Source organism: Bos javanicus, chromosome 10 (assembly GCF_032452875.1).
Source record: "Bos javanicus breed banteng chromosome 10, ARS-OSU_banteng_1.0, whole genome shotgun sequence".
Classification (NCBI taxonomy): domain Eukaryota; kingdom Metazoa; phylum Chordata; class Mammalia; order Artiodactyla; family Bovidae; genus Bos; species Bos javanicus.
The window spans coordinates 51,176,124-51,194,742 of record NC_083877.1 but is presented as its reverse complement, the minus strand read 5'-3'; the positions used below and the strand labels follow the sequence as shown (position 1 = coordinate 51,194,742).

Genomic DNA, 18,619 nt, shown 5'->3' with positions numbered 1-18,619 from the left:
ATACTATACACTCTTTAAAAAGAAAAAAGTAGTGGAGGCTAGGGTGTGGAGGAAATAGGCTGATAGAGGTACAAACTTCAAGTTGTAAGATGAATAAAGTCTGAGGATCTAATGTGTAACACATGATGACTATAGCTGAAAATGTGGTATTATATAAATTAAATTTGCTAAGAGAACAGAAGTTAAACATTCTCACACACACACACACACACACCATACACACACACACAAATGTAAATATGTGAGGTGATGGATGTATTAAACTTGGTGGGGGGAATCATGCATTCACAATGCATACAAATATCAAACCACATTGTACACTTTAAATATCTTACAATTTTGTCAATTATATCTCAATAACACTCAAAAAATGTCAAGTAGGTAAAAGAAAAAAGGAACGAAGGACAGAAAGTGGGAAGGGAGAAAAAGCAAATGTGGTAACATGCTGCTGCTGCTGCTAAGTCGCTTCAGTCGTGTCTGACTCTGTGCGACCCCATAGACGGCAGCCCACCAGGCTCCCCCATCCCTGGGATTCTCCAGGCAAGAACACTGGAGTGGGCTGCCATTTCCTTCTCCAATGTGTCAAAGTGAAAAGTCAAAGGGAAGTCGCTCAGTCGTGTCCAACATGTTAACTGATTAATTTATCAGGCGTTCACTACACTACTCTTGCAACTTTCAGGCAAGTTTGACTTTTTTTCCAAAATAGGTTCAAAAAACTCAATTATGATTTCCCAACATGTCTTGAAGATATTTTCAAATTTTAGTCTTCATTTTTCACTTGTATGATACATATGAAACCATTTTGTAGTTCATCTGTTCATTTACAGTTCCTAAACTTCAGAGCTTAATACCAACATGAAAGTGTTTTCACATCTAAATGCAGTTAATTTTAGAAATTAAAAAAAAGAACATCAGCAAATTAGAAAATCCTTGTTTTTACATACACTGCACTGAGACAATCACAGTATTTTAAATAACTAATAAAGACTTTCAGGGAGAAGTACTTTGGTTTACATTCACATTTTAAGAGATTATTTGCATTTTTTCATTAAAATGCAATCAAATGGATTAGGATATTCTGATAAATGATCTAATTATTTCAAATTAACTTTCTACACACAAAGTTACAAACAAATTACATTTTTAAAAGTCTAACATTTATAATCTCTGATAAAGTATATAATAGGAAAGCAATTAAAAAAAGATGTGCAAGATATGCTATATTTCAAATGCATAACCAATAAGAAGGCTGAATGTGGCAGCCTGGATGGGAAGGGGGGTTTGGGAGAGAATGGATACATGTATATGTACGGCTGAGTCCCTTCGCTGTCCACCTGAAACTATCACAACATTGTTAATCGATTATACCTAAATACAAAAGTTCAAAAAAAAAAAGATATCCAAGAATAGCAAGACGCTACAACTGTTGCCTTGTTCCTTTTAATATTAGAAAGTACAGGAAAACATATCATAAATTTAATGACTGTTATGATACAATTCAAGAAACTGAAATGATAATGTGCTTTCACAGAAAACTAAACTTAAAGACTAAGTCATATATGCAGATTTTAAAGGGCAAAGGATTGAGAACCTTTATATTTAATATTTACTATGTTTTCTACACAGAAACTGAATAGAAAGATAACAGCAAATGACTTACAAATATTTAATATATTCTCTTAATCTACTTTTACTTTTGGAATCCGAAGGACTGTATCACTATTCTAGAAACTAGAAAATATATAAATAAGCATTCTGTATGTAATAATTACAGTCTATATATTATAGTTTTAAGTAAGTAGCAAATTAATATCCTGCCTTATCGAAGATGTGTCATATGCAAATTGGTCCAGTGCTGTACTGTCAGACTTGAATTAAGCACAGAAGATTCCACACTGCAAATCTTTATCAGTTAAAAAAAAAAGTAAACAGCACATATTAAAAACTCCAATAATGCAATTCCTATATTTTTAAGGTCTATCTAATTTAAGGAAAGATAATGCATAAATTTGAGTATAGTCTTCTGAAATATAGTCTTTTTAATTCATATCTAGTTTAATATATTTAACTGCTTTTGGTTTCAATAACTATTGCTTATCTGGAAAGTTTGCTATTTTTATAGACTAACAGCATATGTCAGAATAATTCAGTTATACAGAAAGAAATACAATACTATGTCTAACTTTATTAGTTGTGATTTAACTTTTTAAATACTGCAACAATTTTTGATATGCCCGAAACTCAATTAATGATGTTATAAATACCTACAGCTAAGTCATAACTCAAGTTCAGTAACTGCTTTACATTGTAAATTTAAAAGTTTACTACATACAGTCATCACTGAAAAATACAAATTATGAATAAAAGTGATGGATGGATAACTTAAAGACCAACAAAGAAACAGAAACATTTTTCTATCTACAAGATAGTCTGAGGGCTAGTCACAGAATATCAGTCCTAAACTTGTTAAAACAATTCCCCAAAAGAAAAAAATTATAAAACGTACAAGGGTAAATTTAATACCTTGAAAGAATCCATAAATACAGTTTTGATGTGAGCAGGCCTAAACATCTACAACAATAGTAGCATGCTGACCATTCAACATTAATCTGAGCAGTAATTCTGAAGCAAAAATTAGTATACTGCCAGACAGGTTCTAAACTAGAAAAACAGAAAAGAAGATCTCTACCAAATGAAATGTCCCCCAAAATGTTCTTCATAAATGGTCAGAGGAATACTCAAAGGTTCAGGATTGGCTCTGCAGATGAATTTCACAGTCCGCCTTCTTCAGTGACCTGGCAAATTGAGACTATATTCACTGGGTTAATTGATAACAGTAAGGTGGGTAACAGATGAGCAGAATATGGCCTTAATAAAACAAAGACCCCCTCAAAAATCATGTTAGAAGGGTGTAGCAAATTAAGTACAACAAAGGGCTATCTAATATAAAGAATTTACTTTGTGAAGGAACTGACATTTCAGTCTCTAAATAAAAGGCTGCTGCTGCTGCTGCTGCTGCTAAGTTGCTTCAGTCGTGTCTGACTCTGTGCAACCCCATAGACGGCAGCCCACCAGGCTCCCCCATCCCTGGGATTCTCCAGGCAAGAACACTGGAGTGGGTTGCCATTTCCTTCTCCAATGCATGAAAGTGAAAAGTGAAAGTGAAGTCGCTCAGTTGTGTCCGACTCTTTGCGACCCCATGGACTACAGCCCACCAGGCTCCTCCGTCCATGGGATTTTCCAGGCAAGAGTACTGGAGTGGGGTGCCATTGCCTTTTCCTAAATAAAAGGCTACTACCTGCTTAACACAAAACTTTGCTTATAAAAAGAGAAGTTTAATCTTTGCAGTTTCTTATTCAAGACTAACTTTGTTTTGGAGACCAGACTCCTCCCTTTTTAGCACTCCCTTCTAGGTCCTGTATGATTTCACATGGAAGCCTCCAAGTTAGCCCAGTTTACGAGCTGTTTCTACTTATTATGGAGTTAGGGCAGGAGGAACTGTTTTTCTTACTAAAAGGAAACTGAAGGCAGAACCCAACCACATTAAGAAATTTTAAGAAAACAAATAAAAAGTAGCATAAAAAAAGACTAAAACACAAGAAACATTATTGGAATGTTTCAACCCTCATTGTTTTTTCCACCTTAACTCAGTCAATAAAGAGGACTACAGCTAGTAATTTGAGTAACTATCCTGTGAAAATTAACACAACAGTATCACAACAAAATTCTTTTCACTACTATATATTTGAATAGTGAAAACAGCTGCAGAATTAAATGAAATTAATACAATAATAAATAAATAATACAATAAATAATACCATAGAAATTAATTAGGTCAAATAAAAATGAAAAAGGTTAAGAAAAGCAACAGACCACAAGCTGAACAGATCAGCTATAAAATACTATTGCAAAAAATTAGGCTAAAACTAGCATTACTAAGATTTGCATACAGAAATATTAAGTCACAAAGGAAAGGCAAAGACAGAAGAAATTACAATGAAAAGTAAACAAGCTGAAACAACATGATATACCTGAATTTACAGAGACAGAAGAGACAAGGACCCAGTACACTAGCTCCCAATGCAGAGCTCTTCTCTTTATCTCATGACAATTACCCAAAACGATGCCTAAATTCTAGTCAGACACGACTGAAGCGACTTGGCATACATGAGAGCATGACTCCTCTCTTTTAAGAAAGAAGGAAACAGATTCTATCTCTACTTAGATTCAGGAAACATTTCAACTGCTTCTTGGAAATGTCTTAGAGAGATAAAGGTAGGATGTTACATTATAATAATACCGAGAAAAATAACTACCAAATGCACAAAACGTGGAACCAAAAGGTCCAGATTCTAGGTTCTTTGTGGTACTGGGTTGTAATCCAACTTTCCTCGTCTGTATAATGGAGGAAATAACACCTATACATCACAAGGGAACTGAATTAATTAGTAAGAGCAAATACATAAAGTTGCTTATAAAAACAAAATGCAAACCAAATAAACTCAGTTCAGGTAGTCTAAGGACAAAGGGAAATGAAGAAGAAAGCTATCAGGGCAGGTATCCTATTTTAGAAAAAGTTGTGTCAAAGGAACAAAGACCCCTTCTCTTTCCCACTCTGGCGCCATTCTTCCGTCTCTGCCTAGCTGTTCCCCCAGAAGCTCCTAGAAAAAGGCTTGTGAGAGCTGGAGTTGGGATTTAAACACAGATTAAAGGAAGAAGGCATCAGATGAAAAACAACAACAAAAATACAAGTAATGTGGCCTAGCATTCTCAAACCAGAACTATCTACTGTCACTTCAATAAAATAAACAGTACTTCATAAATTAAGTGGTCTAGATATCACAAACTAGACAGAAAAACTAACTGTCCCCCAAACCCTAGTTCAATCATGAGAAAAACATCAAACACACTACAACAGAGGGGCATCCAACAATATCCCTGACCAATACGCCTCAAAACTGTCAAGGTTATAAAAAATAAGAAAAGTCTGAAAAATCATCACAGCTAGGAGGAGACTAAAGAGAAATGACAATTAGATGTATGGTTGTATCCTGGACAAGATCCTGGAATGGGAAAAGGACCTGATCTGAGTAAGAAATCTGAATAAACTATGGGATGATTTTAGTTAACAATAATGTACCTATTATTACATTAATGTAATAATTAATGTTAACAATAATGTACCATGTAATACTGGTTCATTAAGTGTAACAAATGTATCATACTAATGTAAGCTGTTATAAAACAGAAAGGTAGGGGAGATAACACTCTATACTATCTGCTCAATTTTTGTATAAATTTAAAACTGTTCTAAATACATAGTCTTTTTTTTTAAGTAGACATGCAGATATCTGAATATTCAGAAAAACTTAACCAAGCTCTCTCAGAACCACTACATTCTTAATGAACAACAGTCTGGAGTTGAAAATACAAAATGGCATCAAGTTTTTAGTCTGAGACCATTCTAATCATTTGCCCAGGAGAGATTTTGTGAGCAAACATATTAATATGCTGGTTTTCAAACTTTAGAATGCATCAGAATCACCTGGAGGGCTTCTTCAGACAAAGACTGATGGGCTCCACACCACCCGGAATTTCTGATACAGTAGACCTGAGTGAGGCCCATAAATTTACATTCCTAACAAGTTCCCAGGTAATATGGATGCTGCTAGTCCATGGAGCACAGTTAAAGAACCACCATATTAACCACAATATATAAAGACAAACCAAATGAATCCTTGAGTTTCTATAGTACTTACTGATGAATAAGGAGAAGGGATTAAAAACATTGTGATAAAATTATCCAACTAATCTTTTTCCCAAGCAGGGAAAAAGAAATTTCAGCATATACAAGTTATAAAATACGTGAATTATCACAGGAAAGAGCGAGACCTACAATCTGCTGACAATGCAAGTAACACAAAACCAACACAGATCACTTTAAGGGACAAATATCCAAAAATGCCGTAGTATATAATACATGCAGCCTATGACATAAACATGTATTTTAATGACAGCAGGGATTGGGTACACTTCAAAATGTGGCAGAGAAACAAAAGCTTTGGAACCTGTAAAAAGGATATTCACTGCTGGTTTTAAAAAAAGAGCAAAATATATAAGAGGAAAACTATAGTACTAAAGATGTTAAAATATGCATAAAAAATCAAAGAGTAAATTAAGAATAGAAGAGCCTGTCTTACCCCATATAAAGCTGAAGTTGATTCTTTTAAAAAGATATATCAAAAGGAGAAACTGCTGTTTACAGCTCAGAAGATGATGGACTACTCATCAAATCCTATATGGCAAATTTATATTCAAAGAGTCGGGGATTCTTTCTACTTAATAAATTTGCATTTCTCTAAACTAGGCTACTGAACCTATTATACCGTAAATGACAGATCCCCACTGGACCGCAGTAGAAAGGAGATTATCCTATTCCAGCTTTCTCAATGATAGTGGCTTTCATGGCTAAGGTAGACACCAGCAGAATGTGGGTCCATGCAGTCAACCAATGGAGCTATGGGTCCTGGGGTCTCCTACTCTCATCTCTTTTCAGGCAGTCTCTTTGACTTTTGTTAAAATAAAGGCTAGAAATAAAATAATGATAGTAAAGGTAGTCTTTCTTTTTCTTCCCACCTGCTGTTCTTGAGCAGGATTTCTCTGCATTTTATCTCACTGCAGAACAAAAGCAAGAACATAATTTTCCCTTGTTGACTCTAAGAACCTCTCCCCAACCCCCATCCCATTAATTAATTACATTAACTTTTGTGGAACAATTAGCATTCTGCTTTTTAGTTTCAGAGATAAGTACCACTTTTCCCCATAAAAATATTTATTTCAGCCACTGAAGGTACAATACCAAATGTCAGGCTATCTCCCTGTCAGTACTCATGTAATTCATTTCAAAATAAAAAGCTGCTTCATCTATTTTTCCATTTACATTTATGCTTATGAATTCTACCTAACTTGACCTGTACAAATGAAAATACTATACGGGCATCACTTTCTCCTATACTTTGTAAAATTCAATCCATCATGAAACTGCTTTTCATTCCAAGTAGTAAATCAAGACATATTTAGATAGACTACCTGAAGGTGCTCCAACCCACGCCAGACCAAGGACACCATCATCAAAATCTCGATCTGTGAAAACGTAGGCCAAACAGTAGTCATCATGATTCTGCTCAGAATTCAGCTCCAGAAACTTCTCCACACCAATATTTGGAAAACGGAATGGATTTGTAGGGTCCTTCTCATCAGCAGTTGTGTTGATCTAAAACCCACAAAACAATGATTTTAATAAGCAGCTAATGTTAGCAGAGTTTTAGCAAAAGTAGTATCCACTACTTAATCAATTTTTTTTTTTAAGTAGCCATGAGGATATCTGAAGATTTAGAAAAATTTGACCAAGCTGGACAATAGCCCAAAGAAGTTGGGGCTAAATTAATGCTTCTACAATTATTCCCACTTCCTCCACCCCATAGCTGATCATAGACACCAAAAAGGAAAAAAAAAAAATGGAAAGACAAGGCAGGGGAATTAAAACTGAGTATCTTACATTTCTGAGCAAATTTTTACCCCTTTCCTGAACACTTGGGATGAAAAAACAAGTTCTGCTTTCAAAATTTCTAATAAGGAAGTACAGTTTCTCAAATTTAATCATTTGATCAGTTGATCTACATATGGTGATAAGTAAAGGATATAAAACCCTATATTTCACCTAATTAGCAGAACATAAAATAGATATTAAATCCAAGACTGTCAATTCAGCAGACAAATCATATTCCTGGTTCTACTTGCCTAGGAAATCATGAGTCAAGCCCAACTAGCTTCAAGTTCAATTTTTTTCCCTGTTTAAGAATTTTTTTTCTTTGCCCATTTGTGTCTCTATTTCAAGCTGAGTTCCTCCAGAATGTTTACTTCAACACTTTATCTACTACACTCTTGGGGCAGGTTTCTCTTATACAATGTGAAGAATAATCAATTCTGATACCAAACTTCACCAAACAAAAGCTTTTATTTATGAGTCATTTCTTTTCAGAGACCTCTGCCTATCTTTTGAAGTCCTAGAACGATTTGATTTTCTCCAAGTAAGAGAACTACATATAAGACTTTTGATAGAGAATAAAAAGGAATATATATGAGAATAAACATTACTTAGAAGGCAAATCTCAGTCTACTGAAAATATCAGTGATAAGGTAAGGCTATTACAGTCAATAAAATGAAAACTACAGGTCTTTTTATGATCCACATCTTTCAGTAAAACCAAGGGGTTTTCAAACAGGGTGGCAGAAATCCCTTGAGGGTAACTGCCCAAGGACAGATATGAGAACATCTGGTTTATCCATTAACAATTAATCAAAACAATCAGTTATGGTCATATAACACACACACGCACAAATCCCAAAATAAGAATACTATGTATTGTTAAGTAGCCCATGCTTAGAGACATGCTACATATTGCTTTTCCCCACAAAACACAGAAATGAAATTCTGATATTTCTATAATATCGGCTATAAATAAAAACTACATCTAAATTTTAGTTACCTATATTAAAAATGGAATGATGAATATTTAAATATGTGCTTATAAAATATAAATTTCAAATTATTTAATGGGTCACAAACTTCAACTGATGAGATTTTAAACTAAAGTTTTAATCTTGATTAAAGGCTGGAAAAACAACCAACTGCCACATTACCCTTTTATATTACATGTGTTTCTTCATAATGCAAATTATTTTACTCAAAAAAATGTACCTTACTAAAACTTCTTAAGGTGTTCTCTATTTTTCACTACTTTGCATTTTATTCCTCTGTCTACTGAACAGCAATATTTATATCACTTATCACTTTTATTTGCTCATTTAAATGTTTATATCACTCTCAAAATACATGAAAGCAACTGATTACAGTTCTATCTATAAACCATATTCCACCTTAAGACAACTCAATGTAGTATTTAATCATGTCACTTTTAAAAGTAAAGACCACTTTCAGCTATTTTAAAAAATATATTACACATGTATTCTAAAACTATAATCTAGTCAACCATATTTTAAGAAATATAAAGAATTCTCTATGGGAAATTCCCTGGAGATCTAGTTGTCAAAACTCAGTGCTTTCACTGAGAGGGCTAGAGTTCAATCCCTGGTTGGGGAACTAAAATCCTCCAAGCTGCATAGTGAGGCCAAAAATAAATAAATACATAATTTAAAAAAATTTAAAACCATTAAAATTTTTATTAAAAATAAAGAAGTTCTGTGGAAAGTACTTTTGTAAAATGATGACTTTTAAAACATGGGTTATCTAGCTTATAAACTCAGATTCCTAAAAGCTATATACTTTGAAAGAATTCATATTTAGAAAATGTTTGAAACAGTCCAATTTTGTTAATAATTGAGTATTTACTTATTAACAATTTATAACATTAAAACTAAGAATCAGCATTTCTCAAAATGTGTACTGCAATTCTTTGGCGTCTCAGATGATGTTAATACAAAAAAGCCTAAATGAGCTTAGAAATGTATGGATTTCTTTCCCAAAGGATTTTTCAAAACCTGGAATACATTAGTGTGCACTGTTAAATTTCAAGAGGAAATAGAATTAAGTGTTTCTCCAACTTCCAATTTTACTTAACCACTGTATCTATCCTTCCCTCCACTGGAGCATCAAATGGGACACATTCTAAAATATACTTTATAAGGAAAATCTACAGAACTACAGAAACTGGGGAAAATGTCAAGTACCGAATCTCTAGTTACTAGAGCACTTTATAAGTAGTATGTTAATCAGACAAACAGAAAACAGTACTTTATACCATACTTCTTCTACAGTCCAGATTAAAGCTCTATAGATTTCATTCTTAAATCATAAGTCCGGGTATCCCCTCTGTGATCATGTACAACCCAAGAGTAAAGATAACCTGTATTAGTAAATACAATTTAAATTATTTAATGCATAAAGATGAAATAAAAAGCAAGCATTTTCATTTCGTAAACATGATCCTTACTGTTTCTCTTTTTTAATGTTAACTATTAAAATTCCTTACTTACTCTTATGCGTTTCACCATGAAACTGATGTTACGGATTCCAGAGAAGTCTGTTGTCTGGTAAATTGTGTCAATTGCTTTAACATGACTGGATATCTATTGATTTTTTTTAAAAAAGAAAAACATTTTAGGGGCAATGTTGAAATGTGAAAAAAACTGTGAATTTCCATTTTCCAAATCAAGAATTATTCATATTCTACCACATTCAAATTTTAAAATGTCAATATGATATACTAGATGAAAGGATGAAAAAGATTAGTGAGCTGGAACTGAGAAGAGAAATTGAATGACTCTCCCGACTTTTCTCTGGCCAAAACCAAACATGCACTCTTGCCTCGGTCATATAAAACTTTGTTTCCTCAATTCATCCTGCAATGTCATACTTCCATGCCTTTTCACATGCTGCTGCCTTATACCTAGGGTTTTACTCCTTAGACTCAATTCAAACATATTCTGTGAATATCTCCCTGTTAGTATCAGAGCACTCAGTCATCCTCTGACTCAGTCTTACCACTGCTGCACTGGTACACATTCTGTTAAGTTTTGTCCACCACTTACTATGTAGTAGGCACTGGGCTTCCCTGGTGACTCAGTGGTAAAGAACCCACTTGCCAATACAGGAGACACAGATTTGGTCCCTAGGTTGGGAAGATGCCCTGGAGAAGGAAATGGCAACCCATTCCAGTATTCTTGCCTGGGAAATCCCATGGATGGAGAAGCCAGGCAGGATATAGCCCATGGGGTCGAAAAAGCATGGAAAATGACTTAGCAACTAAATAACAACAAAGACACCGTATTAGGTGCTGGAGGTATAGTGGTAAACAAAACTGAGAAGATCCCTATAAATTTATAGAGATTTACTTTAGAGGGAGGAGAAAGGGAAAGAAGTAATACAAATATAAACAATATACATTCAGATTTTGCTAAAACTGAGAGAGACAAGCAGAGTGACAGAACACAGAAAGATCCTCTTTTTACCTAGCTGACTCCCAACTTAACTCTCTGGCTTCTAAATCACTATATATGAACCTTCCCATCTTCATTTACAAAAAGCACTCCTGCTACCACTTATGTGAAAATATGCATGCACATATAGTTTCAAAACTATTTTCAAAGAAATTATATAAACATAGAACAGCCAAGTAGAAGCATTACCAATTTAAAAAGTAGCCCAGTTTGCCACACATTGATAAAGAACAGCATAACACTGTTGGTAAAGTCCATTAGAAATCTGTGCTACCTACACTCAGCTTGGTTTAGTGATCCCTTATCCAACTCTCTGTTCTTTCTCCACCCCAAACATTGGCGGTTCAAACACTTCTCCACAGATGACTAATTAGATTTCTTAGTTTACTGAGAGTTCATCTTGAGTTCCTGCTCTTTTAACCTTCAAACTTTTCTATCTTTATCCATTTCTATCTTCCTCAAATGGTAATTCTTCCTTATGGAGTAACTTTCTTTTATTCTTAACCCCAATCCTTACTGGATCTTCAAGAACATTGTCTTACATCAATTTTTCTTTTTCATTTCTTACACTGCTTCTCCACTGGATCATGTTCCTCTTCTGACCAACTTCTCGTGTGTCCCCCTTTCACTCAAATATTCCATATTATTCTTGTGAAGTGAAGTCGCTCAGTCATGTCTGACTCTTTGCGCCCCATGGACTGTAGCCTACCAGGCTTCTCCATCCATGGGATTTTCCAGGCAAGAGTACTGGAGTGGGTTGCCATTTCCTTATTCTTAAGCCACCATATTTCTGGTTTTTCACATCTCTTGAAACCCTAACTGTTCCTGCCAACCAATTCCTTATTGTTCACAATGTTTTCACCCACATAACTTTACTGAAAGCTTGCTTAAAGCACGTCAACAATCTTCTGATAACTAAGTCAACTAATATTTATAATCATTCTTTCTTTTTTTCAGCATTCAGTTCAGTCAGGCAGTTCAGTCGCTCAGGCATATCCAACTCTTTATTACCCCATGGACTACAGCACACCAGGCTTCCCTGTCCATTACCAACTCCCAGATATTGCTCAAACTCATGTCCATTGAGTTGGTGATGCCATCCAACCATCCAATGCCAGGCTTCCCTGCCCTTCACTATCTCCTGAAGCTTGCTCAAACTCATGTCCATTTAATCAGTGATGCCATCCAACCATCTCATCTTCTGTCGTCCCCTTCTCTTCCTGCCTTCAAACTTTCCCAGCATCAGGGTCTTTTTCACTGAGGTATAATCGACAAATTAAACGTAAGATATTTAAAGTGTACATCATGACAATTTGACAAACATACACATTGGGAAAGGATCCCTCCCATCAAGTTAATTAACACACTGAAGTCATTCTCTTCGATATCTCCAAATATGACACTACTGGCTATGTGTTTAATTTGAAACTTTTCTTATTCCTTGATTGATCCTACTTTATCTCCCACCTCTTTAACTATTACATTTTAGCCCATAGTTTCTCCTCCTCATCCTATTCACTATAAAGAGATTTTATCTCCCAGTTCCTTCCCTTTTGATTTCATTCTCTCCCTTTCATTCTCTTTCCTTGTTTTAACTCTCTCTTAAACCCTTAAATTCCATGCAGAAAGCTCAAGGCTAACCTCTCCCATGCTCCAATTCTATATTTTCAATACCCTAAAGGGACAATCAGGTACATGGGTTTTTAAAATATGTCTAAAAGTAAGTTCATTACCACCAACAAAACAAGTTCACCATTTGTACTAATGACACCTCCACCATCTCAGTCTCAAATCCTTAGACTCAAAATGCATTCATCAAATTCAATGGATACCTTCAAAATGAAGGGTATTTTGAAGAGTATCTCCAAAAAATTTATACTTTAATAAGGCTTTTTCCAGTAGTCATGTATGGATGTGAGAGTTGGACTATAAAGAAAGCTGAGCACCGAAGAATTGATGCTTTTGAACTGTGGTGTTGAGAGTCCCTTGGACTGCAAGGAGATCCAGTCAGTCCATCCTAAAGGAAATCAGTCCTGGGTGTTCATTGGAATGACTGATGCTGAAGCTGAAACTCCAATACTTTGGCCACCTGATGTGAAGAGCTGATTCATTTGAAAAGACCCTGGTGCTGGGAAAGATTGAAGGCAGGAGAAGGGGACGAGAAAGGATGAGATGGTTGGATGGCATCACAACTCAATGGACATGAGTTTGAGTAAATTCCAGGAGTTAGTGATGGACAGGGAAGCCTGGCATGCTGCATGCAGTCCATGGGGTCGCAAAGAGTCGGACACGACTGAGTGACTGAACTGAACTAAACTGAAGGGTTGAAAAGATACAAATGCAGATAATAGTGTAACTATAGAGTGGGCTTCTCTGGTGGCTCAGACAGTAAAGAATCTGTCTGCAATGTGGGAGGACCTGGGTTCTATCCTTGGGTGGGGAAGATCCCTCAGAGGAGGGCATGGCAACCCACTCCTGTATACTTGCCTGGAGAATCCCCATGGACAGAGCAGCCTAGTGGGCTACAGTCCACAGGGTTGTAAAAATTCAGACACAACTGAGCAACTAAGCACACAGCACACAGAGTGTTAAGTATAATGAGAATACAGAATAGAAATTAAATACTCTTATTAGGATTCTTCTACCTTTCTCTCCTTTAAGACCACAAATGATAATCTGACCCTCTTTTCAAAGCTAAGCTCCAGTGCCATCATCTTCTTCATGAAATCATTGTCTTAAATCTCTCTTTTGAACGACACTAAAATATTCTAACTGGTCTTTCAGTTATTTGTGTTCTTATCTTACATATTTTATCACATCACAACTGAAAATACATACTCTTTACTTTTCCAAAATGAGATATGCACTAACTTTAACTTTTAGAGGAAAACACAGGTACAATGAAACAATATGAGAATATCAAAACTAAAATAGTAGCAAAATTATAGATACCTGGGCAATCACAGCTTCTCGTGTTCCGTAATATTTAAAGAACAGATGATCAGTCTGAATATAAAGTTGACAAGTATTTTTTTCAGCTACAGTTGTACGTTTTTTCCTCAGGAGTTCTGGACCATTAATAGCATGTTTTTCTTGAGGTGTCTATATGTCAAAAGAGTTATTTCTGATCATTAGCATGTTTCACTATCATAATTTATATAATCAATGATATACATTTTAAACAACTTCATTTTCTACTTCATATGTAAGACCATAGGTTATTTCCTCACTGTTAAAAATTCCTAAACAGCACTTTCAGTCTCGTAACGTTCTACTTTATAGATGATTTATTTATTCAAACAATTCTTTAACTTTGAAACATTTTCAAAACATACCATTTAATATGTAATCATGTGTGTGTGTGTGTGTATACACATAAAGCAAGTCTTACAGTAGTCTATAATACTTTGACATCTTCCTCTACCAATCTATCACCCAGCTGTGTCAAATTTAGCATCTAAGTACTTAGGGCATCTGCCCACATTACCTCTAGTCCATCACATTAGCCCAAGCCACCATCACTTACTACCTAGAATACTGCACTAAGAGTGATGGGAATCCATCTCTGTCCATGGCTGATCTTCAATCTGATCTTCAAACTGCAATCTCTTCAAAACACGATTTTGAAAATATTACCCATCTGCACCTGTATTTCAAATGACTTCCTATCACTCTAAGAATAAAATCATAAACCCTTTAGATGCACCACCTAGTCAACACTACAGACTTTGTTTACCTGTTCAGTTTTGTCCCATTCCACAGTACTTCACAGAGAGACCTTACAACACTACCCAACTCTAGCTCTCTCTGCTACAGCTAAACAGAACTTCTTTCCAATCCTGCAACACGTCATCTGTATCCCTTCACAGTATTTTGCACATGGGGATACTGCCTTCCCTGATCTAGTCCACTTCTTTCTTCAGACTTAGCAAAGGTTAAATCACCCATACTACACCTCATAGAACCCTGGACCCATGTCCATCACAGTTAATCATGTGGTTATTCATCTTCTGTCCCCAGTCCACCACCATGACTTCAACCACTAGAATATGAGTTCTGGAAAGAAGAAATTATCTCTGTGTTTGCTTCTTACTATACTGCTAGCTGGCAACACACACTTCACAGGCAAATGGCAGACACTCAATAAGTATTTGTTTAAAGAAATAACACTGCTGTTGAATCTAAAGATTTAAGTATTTGCTGACATCTAAAAGCACCATGCTAAGTGAACTGTAATGACAGTAATTGAGAGTTCAACTCAAATTTTAAGCCACAATTCCAAATTTACACTCACATTTTATAATTTCCTTCTCCCTTGACAACTCCATGTTTGTTCTCTTAGTTACTGTCTTCATTGTACTTTTATCTATTTTCACTCAGTACATCATTCTAGGATGGCAGTTACTGTTTCAGCACATTCCATTGTCTTCTGGTTTCAACTGTTTCCAAGGAGAAACGAGCTGTCATTTTTACTGCTGCTTCTTTGAAGGTGACTGGACTTTTTACTGGTTGTTTTTAAGAGTGTATCTTTTGGTCTTTAGACTTTTCTAATACTGTGTAAAGTATTATTTTCTTCATGAAAGATTTTTCCTGAACTAATAACAGGGTTTACTAAATTTGTTGTTTGATTTTCTCTGTCATATGTGGAAAATTCTCAGCCACTATCTGTCTCTACTTCACTCTCATTTTTTCTCCTTCTGAGATATCAATTATACATACTTTAGAACTCTCTGATGTATCACTATGTCTCTTAAACTCATTTCTGTGTTTTCTACCCATTTGTTTCCATGGTTTACTCTTTTTTCTTATGACATACTATCCAGGTCTAAGTTCACCAAATTCTTAGTTTCTGTTATTATATTTTTCAGTTCTAGAATTTCCATTAGGTTCTTCTGTTCACTTCCAATTTTCTGCTGAAATTTTTAATTTTGTCTTTATGTACTTGAATATATTAAAGTCTATCTATGTCTGATCATTTCATTATTCAGATACCTTTAGGTTGTTAACATGTCTGACACCTCAGCTATACCTTTTTGAGGGTGTACACCTGTCATTTATCTTTCTTTTTAAATTTCTATTTCTTATTTTTCGGTCGTGCCATACCATGAGGCATGTGGGATCTTTGACCAGGGATCAAAACCATCCTCCTTCTAGTGTCTTAACCACTGGACCACCAAGAGAGACCCTGTCATTTAATCCTGAATGACTAACGTTTAGTTAAGTAATTTTTTCCCTCTCTTCTACCATGTTGTCTCATTTGTTAATATGCTGATTATTCTGAACTCAGGGCTGGACAATGTACATGGAAAATCATAGACATAATCTGAGGCTTCAAGTAATGATATCTTTTTCAAGATCTATTAATATTTTCACTTCCGGCAAGCAATGAGGCTCGGTGTGTTAGTAATCCTCCATTACCTTAATTCAGTCAGAGATTAAGATGTGGTGAGAAACTCTAACCCCTGTGAGGGGAGGTAGAACACTTTCTGATTCACTTTCACTTCTAGAGAGCAGCCCTTCCTTCATTCACGATCTCAACATAAAGTCCCTAAACAGTATTTTTATCTTTAGCCTCAAGAACCTGGAGACTTCTACTCAGGAACTGGAAGATATAGCTAGAGAAAAAGTAGCCCAAAGTGTCAGGGTCACTTTCCTAAGTGTCCTTTTTCTCCCCCAAAGATCTGTCCCCACACTTTTTCAGAGCCCTGTTAATTCTCTAATGCCTTGAAACAAATACACACATATGCAAATACAAATATATATAAACACATTTTTGTAATATTCATATTTTGAAGTCAGGTTGGTTTCTATTAGCTTTTCTAAGCAGGAGGACTACTTCTCTATTTTTGAAAACAATTCTTTGTCAATGTCATGTATTGTTAACATAGTCTCAGAGTTCATAGTCTTCACTGTAAGGTGTCCTTCACTCTTAATTTTCATATAGTGAAATATACCAATTTTTTAGTAGTCAACGATTTCATTCCTTATTAAAGAGTTTCTCTATCTCAAAATACAAAATATTTTTTAATATCTTCTTTTGTCAAGTGTCTTTTCAAACGCTTTTGCCCATTTTTTAATTGAGGTTTATGTATTTCTTTTTAATTGAGTTCTTGGGCTTCCTCTGAGGCTCAGATGGTAAAGAATCCACCTGCAATGCAAAAGACCTGGGTTGGATCCCTAGGTTGGGAAGATCCCTTGGAGAAGGGAAAGGACCCACTCCAGTATTCTGGCCTGGAGAATTCCATGGATTGTATAGTCCATGTGGTTGCAAAGAATCAGACATGACTTTCACTTTCACTTTAAGAGTTCTTATTATATTCTGGAGAGGCCTTCTGTTAGATACACGTACTGTTGACATTTTGCTCACAGTCTGTGGCTTCTTTTTACATTTTCTTAACTATATCTTTTGAGAAGTTCTTAATTTAACAGAGTCAAACTTGTAATTTTGGGCTGGGGGGGCAGGCTATTTTTCTGTCCTAAGAAACTGTTTTCTATTCCAAAGTTGGAAAAATTTCTACGCTTTAATCTAGAAGTTTATGTTTTACCTTTATGCAGATTTATCATCAATTTTGTATAAGGTATAATGGTATAAACAGGCTTCCCAGGTGGCTCAGTGGGTAAAGAATCCACCTGCAATGCAGGAGACACAGGCAGATTTGAGTTCAATCCCCGGGTCGGTAAGATCCCCTAAAGAAGGGCACGGCAACCAACTCTAGTATTCTTGCCTGGAGAATCCCATGGACAGAGGAGCCTGGTGGCCTACAGTCCATAGGGTCACAAAGAGTCAGACGCAACTGAAGCGCCTGAGCACACAGCACATAAGAGTATAAATTGAGGTTGTTGTTTGTTTTTTTTTACAGTACTATTTATCAGACCTTCCCTGATAGCTCAGTAGATAAAGAATCCGCCTGCAATGCAGAGGACGCCGATTTGATTCCTGGATCAGGAAGATCTGCTGGAGAAGGGAAAGGTTACCCACTCCAGGATTATTGGGCTTCCTTTGTGGCTCAGTTGGTAAAAAAATCTACCTGCAAATACAGGGACCTGGGTTCGATCCCTGGGTTGGGAAGATCCCCTGGAGAAGGGAAAGGCTACCACTCCAGTATTCTTGTCTGGAGAATTCCATGGACTGTATAGTCCATGGGGTTGCAAAGAGTCACATACAACTGAGTGACTTTCACTTTTACTTTCATTTGTGAGACCACTCTTCTGTCCTTTAAATTACTTTGGGACTTTTGTGAAATTTAACAGACCATTCGGATATGGACTCTCTATTCCATTCCATAACCTGTAATAAATCTATGCCGAGGTCAGGATGATACCATCTTGATGACTGCAGCTTTATAGTTAAGTCTCAAATTCAGGTAGTATAAGTCCTCTGGCTTTTGTTCTTTCTTGAAAATTGTTTTGCCTGTTCTAGGTCCTTTACATTTCCACATAACTTTGAAAATCTATTTGTTCATTACTAGCTAAATCCTCACGGGAGGATTATACCTGATTCCTTCATTATAATCACTATTCTCTTCTCTTTGTTTTCAGTAATTTTTGAATATATTAGTAACAGTTATTTTAAAGTCCTTGTATGGTAATGCCTGTAATT

General features: G+C 35.6%; 1 protein-coding gene across 3 annotated transcripts in view; it reads right to left on the bottom strand.

Moving 5' to 3' along the window:
* The window catches only part of ADAM10 (ADAM metallopeptidase domain 10), a 143,600-nt gene that overhangs the window by 30,965 nt on the left and 94,016 nt on the right, over positions 1-18,619 (bottom strand). For all 3 annotated transcript variants that reach the window (XM_061431157.1, XM_061431158.1, XM_061431159.1), the window contains exons 6-8: positions 13,972-14,121; positions 10,057-10,149; positions 7,090-7,273 (exon numbers count right to left, since the gene is read on the bottom strand). In XM_061431157.1, the coding sequence (XP_061287141.1) occupies positions 7,090-7,273; positions 10,057-10,149; positions 13,972-14,121 (427 nt within the window). The remainder of the gene's footprint in view (positions 1-7,089; positions 7,274-10,056; positions 10,150-13,971; positions 14,122-18,619) is intronic.